General features: G+C 43.8%; 1 protein-coding gene across 2 annotated transcripts; it reads right to left on the bottom strand.

The window, feature by feature from the left end:
• Positions 1-2,169: 2,169 nt before the first annotated feature.
• On the bottom strand, positions 2,170-9,524 carry zgc:66479 (uncharacterized protein LOC327541 homolog). 2 transcript variants are annotated; one of them, XM_061735451.1, is made up of 5 exons: positions 8,996-9,524; positions 6,225-6,742; positions 5,122-5,188; positions 3,773-4,472; positions 2,170-3,684 (listed from the first exon to the last, which is right to left on the bottom strand). In XM_061735451.1, coding segments are annotated over exons 1-5 (1,563 nt in total). In that variant the 5' UTR covers positions 9,272-9,524; the 3' UTR covers positions 2,170-3,682. The 2 variants fall into 2 exon arrangements, with proteins under 2 accessions (XP_061591435.1, XP_061591434.1); XM_061735450.1 differs by having other exon boundaries at positions 3,773-4,475; positions 8,996-9,523.
• Positions 9,525-11,223: the final 1,699 nt, after the last annotated feature.

Below are 11,223 nucleotides of genomic sequence, written 5' to 3'. Positions count from 1 at the left end.
ACGCTGGAGACAATGACTCTGTAGCAGGACGAGGAGGAGAGAGAGAGGGAGAGAGAGAGAGAGAGAGAGAGAGAGAGAGAGAGAGAGGGAGAGAGAGAGAGAGAGAGAGAGAGAGAGAGGAAGAGAGACTTCCTGTCTGGATGATGCATGCACAATTGATTTAGGCTCTCTGTCTACAGAGGGCTGATGCGGTGTGCAAATACTTTGGTGTAACCCTTGAACACAGCAGAAAACATATTTGGGCCAAGGATTTATTTAGAAATAAAGAAAAAAAACAAGATTATGATCATGAAAAAAAGATTCTGATTAATGTTTCCAGCAGACTCAATATACCTCTTTGAAGCCAGAGATAATAAAACTGGAGGAATTATCACCACAGATTATTTTTATATGTAGATATAATGAGGTGCAAATAAAAATGTGAATGTGTTGCATTATAAAATGTTACCTATGTATGCAAGTATTACAAGCTTATCATGCTGCACAATTACCATGATTGTATTCATAGTATCACATATGATGTCACTGTAAATAAAATATGCATGTAATTGGATATCATTTGTGACATGTTACCCATATGCAAAAGTATGAAGCAGCATATTAACATTGTGAACATGTTTGCACATTTTACTGTAGTTTGCTGTACTCTTTCTGAAGTCATGATGCTAACTTTTATACATACATGCTGCCGTCTATCAATACACTCCCCTAGATTGTTAATTTGATGGTGCAGAAACAATTATGATTGACTATAGACAGTGGGTAATGTGCCAACAGGTAAAAGATTTGTTTAAAAGCACTCATCGGACTTTACACACAGTGAAATGAGCTCTGTGCATAACTGAGGAAGAGGATGGTGGATTTACAGAAAACTGAGCCTAATGATCCACAGCAACCTATAAGAACGGTGCTGGTCAATCTGTGGACAACCAAATACAGACCTTCAGCCGAAGAACCCTTTACCAGTTATTAGGCATGGTCGTGGTAGCATCAGGACGAGGGTGTTTTGTTGCTAATAAAACAGTTGAATTGCAAAAGTGGATGAAATTAAGGACAACTACACTATACTGTATACCTGTCTTCAGCGTAAGAAGTGATATAAAAGATCCCTCCAAAACTGTTGACGGCAACTGGAAGAACTTGCTAACGGACATTCAACCAAACTACAGACGTGAGAGACTTTTCAAATTGAAAGTTACACAACAAATTTATTTTGTTTTTATTTTTCCATCTGTACAAAAAAAAACATAAAAAAACACAATGCTGAAACATTCTTGTCCATGACTTAAACTTCTGACTGGTTATGTTGTAAATATGCCATGAAATCATGTGGGATACCTTCCCTGATTTGTCAGCAACAAGGATTGCATGACCGTCACCCTAATTTTAAGGACTTGTGACTTGACTTGCACTGTTGACTTGGATTTTGCATTAGTTGTATTCAGACTTGTAAAATAAAGACAAGTCCTGAGATTTTATTTAATGTAAGATAACAAAATGATTCAGCATAACACAATATCTAAATGAAGTTCAATTTTCTTTTTCTGCAAGATGCACACGCCCACATGATTTCAATTCATATCACGTGCTTCATGTTTAAGAACGAACTAATACTGAAATGTCAGGAGATAATATCACTAAAGTTCTGCTTTGGTTTTACGTCAGGAATCAGCTCCATGTTTAAAGGAATTATCGGGGAGATGATGAGGGCATCTTCCCACTTCAGTCGTCATCTGGCAAAAATTCCTCCGAAGAAAAAAGTCAAAACACGTTTCAAATGCTGTTCGTGTGTTTAGAAAGCTGAAAAAGCTGACACTGGGGACCCAAGACTGGACTCAGACTTGCAGTTTGGTGACTCAACTGAAACCGTTTAGAGGATTGTGGAAGATTTCTGTAATTCTGTAATGTTTTTATAAGACCAGATCAAAGTCCTGTATTCATCCAGTACAGCATAATTTTGAATACAGTTTGAATTTCCCTCGGGATTAATACATCTATCTATCTATCTATCTATTCTGTCATAAAGTCACATAACAAGAACAATGCTGTGATGTGCTTTTAATAGGTCTCGGTCATTAACAAAGTGAGCATCAGAATTAGACAGATTTTTACCCAGCAGCCTGAACCCGGCTCCATATAATTAATGTGAAACAACAGCTGAAAATCAAGTTTACAAAAGGCAACAAAAGAAAGTTTATTTGAAAAACAGGATGTGTGTTACACAGATTGTAACAGCATTCTTGGCAAAAACAGCACATGTAATATAAGATATAGTAAAAATGCAAATATACAATATACAATGATTACACCTGGATCGCAGGTTCACAGGTTTCGCTCGAGTAGAGACTTCACATCTCTTGCATTACGTAAGGATTCACATTATTAGTCCTTTCCAGAGCCTCTCCAGGAAGGCCTTGTGGTGTGTGCTTCTGTGCAACACATGTCCAAGAGAGTCCTCATCCGTGGTTGTATGACAAGCACTGCGCAGCACTGCATCGTTTCACACGCATGTCGTTGGCTACAAAACACTTCTGCAAAGCATGAAGCTACGAAGACTTTGCAGAGTGGGGGGGAATTCAGCTCGACCCACGTGCTGCTGAACCCGACTGATTTAATTTCACCCACTGCGTTTGGCACCGATCTCCCATGATTGTCGCTCCCCACCTAAGCTCTCCATTTACAACAATTTATGTAAATAAGCTCACTTAGAGTGGTTTTGTTGTTTGTGTGTGTGTGTGAGAGCACGTGGGATTAATGTGATGGCTTATTTATGGAGACAAATTTCTCCCTGAGATGCTTTATTTTGCTACTTGATGCTTCTGAATGCATAGATCATTTTAAGTTGTTTATCAAAGACTCACCTCTTCTCCCTAAAGTATGTGCGAATTTACTGACGCACTTTTCAAGATTCCTCCGATAACAACGATTAAATGATATCAAACAAAACTCTACTTAGAAAGAACTGAACTCAAATAAGGATAATAATAAATCATAAAATTAAAAAAAATCTAAAGTATGTCATTCTTTAAAGAAAACGATAAGGATTGATTTCTATTTCTCTTCTTTTTGCTAGCTCTACATATGGCGCTTGCTCCTGTGTAAACAACTGCAACCGAATACATTGCTGCAGCCTCCATTCTTCACCCACATGAAGCATTTCAGGCATGAAAAGAAAAAGAAAACCTGTAATGGCACCAAGACATGCATTATTTATGGCTTCAAGGGCACTCGGGTTAGTTAATGCAGTGGTTTATTGTCGCATCACTGACTTTTAGTTTTTCCAGTTTGGTGAAGGATTTAATCTACAGTAAGTTATGAAGAGAGGAAAATTCTCCTAAGAAAAAAACAGTACTTTTGTGTATTAAGGCTTTGCTGGTGGTGACTGGCAGGTTAAACCTGACTGAGCCCTGGACTTAAAAGCCATCAGATGAGGTACGGGCTTCAGTCAGACTCCACCTTCACTCTGTTCTTAAGATTCAGTCGTTCTTTCGGAAAGCAGCCACTAAAACGAGCAGCAATAACGCCTTCTTCTACAGTACAGGTACGTGTTGAGTTGTAGACAGTGATGGGAGTGCGAGAAAGTTCCTGTTTTCCTTGATGGATATATCGCCAGCATGGGGATGGGGATGGGTGTGGGGGGGCGGGGGCTCGTTGTAGTGATGTTTCATTATTTAATGTTTCACTCTGTAAAAGAAAAAAAGAAAAAAGTCAGATGCTATGATGAAAGGAAGGAATGAAGTCGTGCAAGCTCATTCAACATTTAATATCTTACACTTGTTTTCTGGTAAAGCCTCCTCTTCTTCCTCTTCACCTGCTCCTCCCTGCTCTTCCTCGCCATCATATTCGATCACATCATCTGCATAATCATTTTCATGCCCTAGTGGAGCATCCTCGTCCCCCTCCCCCTCCTCCTCCTCCTCTTCCGCCTCCTCCTCCTCTTCCTCCTCTGCTGCTGCCTCTTCCTGGATCTCCTCTTCAACTACCAACTCCACCCGAATTTTCTCTTTATCAGCTTCCTGGTTTTGCTCTTCAACCCTCTGCGGCTCCTCTTCAGCGTGGGTTGTGTCCACCTCTTCCTTTCCAGACACAGCAACAGACTCCTCCTGCTCCTCCTCCCCCTCCCCGGCTGCCTCTTCCTCCTCTTCAGGAAGAGTTTCCTCGTGCTCCACAGGAGTTGCACCTTGTGAATCGACTTCTTCATCATCTACCTTTGCACTTTCTTCCTGGAAAAAGAAGGCTTCTTGTGCTTGAGCTGCAGGGGGTGTCTGGTCTTCCTCTCCAGTTGCAGCAGCAGCAGCTTCTGCCTCTTCTTCAGCTGCAGCTGCCTCTTCAGCTGTTCCTTCATCAGCTGCCTCTTCCTCTTCTTCTTCTTCAGCTGTCCCTGCATCAGCTGCCTCTTCCTCTCCAGCTGCTTCAGGTTCCTCTTCCTCTGTGTGCTCCAGAGGCTCAGTGGCAGGTTGGGTCTCGTGCACCTGCTGAAACAAGGACAGAGGGGTTTGATCATTGTGAACTGGAGTCTGCACAGAACGTCATGTACGGTCTTGCTACCTGGACATCCAGGTATATCAGTGAAAGCCATGTAGAATGAGTGACACATAAAAAGAGGGCTCTACGCTGCACAGTATGCAAAAATGTGACTCCATGCCAAGCAATTAGTTAATTCAAATTAAAGACATTAAAATCTCATAATGGGTCCCTGCGGGCATCGAGTGGACAGAAATAGAAAAGGGAGCATGTGCACTGACAGGTCATATGCGAGTTAAGCATGTTCCTCCATCATTATGGAATACTATATGTAGCTTCTTCCAAAACTTAAATAACTGTTTAATCAGTTATATATCTGATTTAAATTGGATTGTGGCTACTGAGCTCTGACAGGTTCAGAGAGGGCATATTTAGTATCATGGATATTTACTTTGAAAGAAGAAAAAAATATAGTGTACATAAAAGTCTAAGAATACCAGCATCATATAACAAACATGATGACAGTAAATAGGTGGTGAATGAAGGGGTGATGTGTGGACCCGGGCGACTCCGGCCCCGGGGGCCGAGGACCTGGGTAAATTCACATGAAGATTATGGGCTGCTGAGTTAGAATCCCACAGACTCTAACTAACTTACCTTATTGAGCTGCTCTTCTTGACCGGCCTCCTGCGGCTGCGGGGAGCGTTCAGTCTCAAGCAGCTCTCTGAAAGAATAAAAAAAAGAGACACCAACAATGGAAGTTTTTCCTTTTCTTTATATGTGAACATCTTTGTCTAAGATGCTCCCCCCCCCCCCCCCCCCCCCATGCAGAATCAAATAAGAGACAAATGTCTTCATTTGTGTCTGAAAGTCTTTTTTTATATTTTTTTCAACAATTTTTTTTCCCATTTTATGACCCAGTGCTCCTCCCTAAGTAACAGTCCTGGGCATTGCTCCCTCTACCAACCCTGGGAGTGCCCTGCACTGGGCTCAGGACTCCTCCTTAACTTGACAGGCTGGGGTTTCTCTGGCCGGACGTAGCGCGTGGAAGGATAACGTTATTCCGGCCAGATCCTCCCCACCCCATCTGTTTCCCCGGCTGGCCAGAGGGGGCAGTGTAGAGCCCAGGACTGTTGCACGTTTTCCTGTGAGACTGGGTTGGACAGAAACGAAACCTAACGAAACCTATTAAAATGAATGGGCCACGGAACGCGTTCACATCTCACGTTTTAGGAGGGCAAATTGTAACATTGCCACGTTTTGCAATGTGGACCAATGTAGCCTCTACCACGTTTTCCTGTGAGACTGGGTTGTTTGTGAGGGTAGCTCACATTAGCTACCCAAGGGAACACAGGGAGGACATACAAACTCCACACAGAAAGGCCCTTAACCCCACCCAGGGTGTGGGCGCTGAGGTCATGGGGGAAGAAAGCACGTCCTCAGGACCCGCAGCGTCCCCGGCGAGAATAGAACCCAGACAGACAGTCTTTGAACCACATGTGTTTCACAGATGCAGAACGTGTTTGCCACAACTCTACTATACTATACAAAAGAAATGTAAAGCAAACCTATCAACTTCAAAACCCATCAGCACAAAGGAATGTTTACACGGATCAAGACAACCTCAGTGAATATGTGGCCTACCAACACTGGCCTGGGGCAACAAAGCCACGCAGGCAGTGGCAGCCAACGGAGCTTTGACTAAGTCAACATAAAGTTATGGGTCACGGGAGGGGAGCTATTTTCTCTACAGCTCTGACCTGATAGCAGCCATCTCCGATACGGTCGTCTCCACCTGAGCCCGGTAGGTGCCCAGCAGCTCCTCCAGCCTGCTCATCTCTGTGGCCTGTCCATCCAGGGCGGCGCTCAGTGTGGCTAGCTGACCGTATTTCTCCTCCAGCTTTGTATGTGCTTCTCCCCGGCTCTTGGCGAGGACCTCGACTGTCTGGGACAGTTCCCCCGTTGTTACGGCCAGACCTTCCACCTGCATCCTGACCTCCTCCAGACCTTCCACCTGCATCCTGACCTCCTCCAGCTCCTCGTTCTTCCCCGTCAACAGGCCCTGCAGCTGGCCCAGTTGCTCCAGAGACACCGTGGCCTGCTGCATCTCTGCCAGCCGGGCGTTCATCTCCGTCTGCAGGGACAGCACCTGAGAGGGCAGGTCCGACATCTTCAGCTGCTCGGCCGTAGCCAAGGCCATGCCCACTTTCTTCTGAGCCACTACATAAGACTCCTCGAGGGCCGTCAGGCGGGTCTCCACACTCTCTGGGATTTGTTTCTGGAACAAAATACACAACAGGGGTGAGTTGCAAAGTCAATCCCACTGAAATTAAGAAATTTATACGAGGAAGATTTTGTTTTCTCAACTCCATAATGCCAAGGACTAGATTCATTTAAATAATAACTCACAACCGTTACATTGATCCCCTGCTGGAGGCTATAAATGCAGGTGAAATGGCACATAAAACAAAAACAGAGCAGTGTTTAATTATCCAGGGATCCTGACAAAGTGACCAAAATCTCAAAAGAAAATATCTTCCAACTCAAATGCTGTAAGTGCTATCACCAAAATCTGAGCTCCTTATGTGCAGGTCTGATCATGCGTGAATCAGTGGGGGGTGTGGGGGGGGGTCTCTAACCTCAAACTTCAAAGAAACACCTTAAATGGTATTCAGGTTCCTCCAACTCGTGCTCAGCGTGGAGTCAGAGCTGCAACTGAGCTGCAACAGAGCCTACATCTGGATGGGCGGACTGGGGTGGTGGCTCCCCCTCTTCTGGGACCGGGGGCCAGAGGGCATGTTCCAGATTACAGGAGAATCACACTCCTCAGCCTGGCTGGTGAGGTCCACATAGGGGTGCGGGACAAGTCAGTCTGATAGACTTCGGGAAGAACAATGCAGGTTTTGTCATGGCTGCAGAAAACAGGCCCAACTCTGGATGGGGTCCACATGTGTTTTATGGACTTGGATATGCTGGGGGTGCTCCCCCAAGGGTGCTCTGGGAGTATGGGGTGCTGGATCTGTGGTGACACGTCATGCATTCTCTGCTAGTTTGCGGTGAGACTGGGACTCTGGCAGGGCGGCCTGGGATGATAATCACCACCTCTGAACCCGAGACCGTGGTTCTGGGTCAAAAAAGGGTGGTGTGGGAAAGAGGTGCTGCCTCAAGTGGAGTTCAATTATATCTGGGTGTTGTTCATGAGTGAGGGAAGAATGGAACGAGAGATTGACAGACAGATCGGGACAGCTAGAACTGGTCCATTAACGTTCCAACCCTCAGTAAAGGCCATTAACTGTGGGATAAAACTGGTTTTCTACGTAGACTGGCTGCATTCCCCCCTTAGGGATGGAGGGAGGACTAGAGCGGGGGGGTAGAGTCGCTGCTCCTCCAGCAGGAGCCTGGTTATGATGCCTCCTGCAGTCCCCAGGACTCCCAACAGGGCAGAGGCCCCGGGTCAGAACCAAGACATGCCACATGGATCATCTCTCGCAGGGGGACAAACAAAACAACTGAAAAACTCCAGTGTTCAATGAAAATGTTTCATCTGACTCACACTATTACATTTATAGTGAAACATCATATATTTCAAGATATAAATCTGCAGTTGAAGGTGAAGGTCAGATGTCAGGCCGCAACTTATGATTATTATTCATTTTCTAAAATATTGATTTTTATATGCCAAAGTTATACGAAAGAAATAGACAATCATATTATAAAAATAAAACTTTCAGGAGACTATCAGCTCTAGTGGGTTAGGGTTAGGTAGGACAATATCTTGTTGACAACTAACCAATAAATACCTTACTTTGACGCTAAATAAGACAAGGAAAGCTTCCTCTGCAATAAAATGATGGGGCACATGCACTTCCCTTCAAACACATGTACTGCAGTTTTATAATCTAGTTCTGCCCTTTTGTTTTACCTAACAAACATTCCAAGGACTTGGCACCCTTTTGTTTCCTGCTGTGCCTCAACCCCCAACCGCCACCTATATTTGAAGATATGTAGTTTGACAAAACGCAAATGAAGCTCGGCCTGTGTTGAGCCAGCTTCTGAACTGGTGTTTGGTATCAAAACCAGACTAAAATTAGCCATTGGCTCTTCTCTGTCTTGTTTATTATTCGCTTCGGCAGCGTTCTCTGCACTGCACGGCTTTGGATGGACACTGGTTCTAGAAAATACACATTTACCCCCCCTGAAATTAAATACAGGTCTGAATGGTTTTGGGGAATAAATTCAGTTTTAAGTGGTTGGCTGTAGATGGGAATAATCCTCCTTTCAACACCAGCAGCTGAGTGCATGTCAGAAATAGCAGCGTTTTGTGCTGCTCCACTGAAGCTCCTGGCATTCAGAAATAGGATCGAGGCCTGCAGTTCCTATGTGTCATGAAGCCTTTACTCATTTTCCCCAAAATGTGTGATTAGCAGGAGGGGAATAAGACTTAGTTCATTCATTAAAGACCCCATCAATAACCCAAAAGTGGGCTGGACTGAAAGCTCACCTGCACACCTTCACAATTTGCCATAATTACCTTATTTGCCAGTCGCAGGTCTTCATGAGAAGACTGCAGCTTCACAATCTTCATCTGGATGCCCATGAGGTTGTCAGTTAAGTAGGTTAAAGTTTGGTGCTGCTGGAAGCAGAACCAGGCGCCCGTGAAGCCGCCGATCAGAAGCAGCACCGTTAAAATCAGAAAGAGTGTGTACGAATTTCCCCCGGAGCGGGCTTCTGCTTCCAGAACTTCATTTTTGAAAAAGTTGTCCTCATGCTTGTGGTTGCTTTTCCCTTTGCGATGCTTGGCTGTCATGTTCTCTCCAGCGAGGACACAATGTTCCAGGCGGGTGAGAGGTGTGATCCGTGCGCCCTGCGCGTCAGAGAGGGTCGGGGATCCCCGGGGGAGAGAGGAGCGCTGCTGGATCCGGGGGCTCCTGGAACCGAGGGCGCACCAACCGACCACGGCTCAGTGGGGGACCGAGAGGCTGCGGGAGCTCCAGCTGACGCCGTGGATGCGAGGGGGCGTGGAGCGCAGGTGGCGTGCTGTGGCGTGCTTTGACGAGGCAGGACGCGCAGGGGGAGGCGCGGGCACGACTGCCACCGGGAGCGAGCTTCCCGTCCGGGCGCGGGACCGCTGAGAGCTATTTATTACCAAGAAGAGGGATTCAATTACATGATTTTATTTTGACCTTTTCATGTTTGTATTTACCTCAGGCTGTTCTAGAACATCTGTTGTTTCTTTGCCTTTTGTTGTTTCTTTGCTTTTCTGTTGTTTCTTTGCTTTCCTATTGTCTGTTTGTTTTTCTGGAGGTTGGTAGCCAAAAAAAGAAAGTTGGTAATATATGATAGGCTTTTATAATTATAGGCTTTTCAGTCATTGTTCAACACATGATTATTGGTTTTTGTGTGAAATGCTGTGCACAATGTTTTTTGGTGTTGTGTTTGTGTTGTCATGATTGAATAAACTTCATTCATTCATTCATTCATTCATTCATTCATTCATTCATTCATTCATTCATTCATTCATTCATTTATGAGAACATGATATAGCCTATAGAAGTAGGGCCATCATAATTAAGAAAATGCACAACATTTTCTTAAAACTATTACACAAAAGTTTGGACATTTTGTAGAATGCAAATAAAATCAATAATTTGTGAAAGTCCATATGAAAGTCCATATCACAACAGAACATAAAAAGCATATCAAAAGTTGAAGTTGAAGAAATGTGTCATCTTAAGAAAAGAATAAGCTCCAAAATCACATATCCAAAAAATAAAAATAAAATAAAAAATTGTTGGGACATTACTGTGCACCATAGAGGTCCTCGTCTACAGTGTGCCATCTATGATCCATTTTATTTTTAATTTAATTTTACTTACTTGACTACTTAGCCATAGTTTAATTTATTTTTTCTGTTTTGTTCATGTTTGTTCTTTGTTCTTTTTTTATGATGTTGCTGCTGAACGAAATAAACAATCATTCATTCATTCATTCATTCATTCATTCATTCATTCACTTCATGATGTGGCAAATGTTTTCAGTTGGGCCTGGAATGCAGGCGAGTCAGTTCAGAACCCAGAGTGTTCTACGAAGTTGTGCTTTTGTGATGGATGCATACAGTTGAGGATTGTCTTGCTGAAAGATTCAAGGCCTTTTCTCAACAAGAAATTGTCTGGATGAAAACACGTGTGCTATAAAACCTGTGTACACAGTTGTGCATGCTGCCTTTTCCACATCCTCTAATGTAACACCATGCCATGAGACATGCTGACTGTTGAACTGAGCTCTGACAACAAGCTTATTACTTGTCTTCTTTCATCTGAAGGATGTATTGGGCGTTTCAAAAAAAGAAAATGGAATAATCTGAACACAGGACACTTTGTCTTTGTGCATTTTGAATGAGCGTTGGGTCAGAGAAGATTAGCCACATTTGGGTTCTTCTTTGCACAAATAAACCTTTAAGTGCATTTGTGGATGCCACAACAAACTCATTCACAACAAACAAGGGTTTCTGGAAGTGTTCCTGAACCAATGCACTGACTCCCATTAAATCACTCCTGTTTTTATTGCCATGCTGTTGGAGGGCAAAGTCATCCATTACTGATTTTTGGCCTTGTCCACACGACACAGAGACACATCTCCAGATGCTCAGAATCTTTTGATGATACCATTTATAGTAATCTATGAGATATTATGAAATAGTATGACAAGTATGACAGTTTTTGACGGATTAGTGAATCACTGTACATCTTAACATCTGGA

This window comes from Cololabis saira, chromosome 12 (assembly GCF_033807715.1).
Source record: "Cololabis saira isolate AMF1-May2022 chromosome 12, fColSai1.1, whole genome shotgun sequence".
Lineage (NCBI taxonomy): Eukaryota > Metazoa > Chordata > Actinopteri > Beloniformes > Belonidae > Cololabis > Cololabis saira.
The sequence above is the reverse complement of the archived record's forward strand: the minus strand, read 5'-3'. Positions and strand labels throughout refer to the sequence as shown.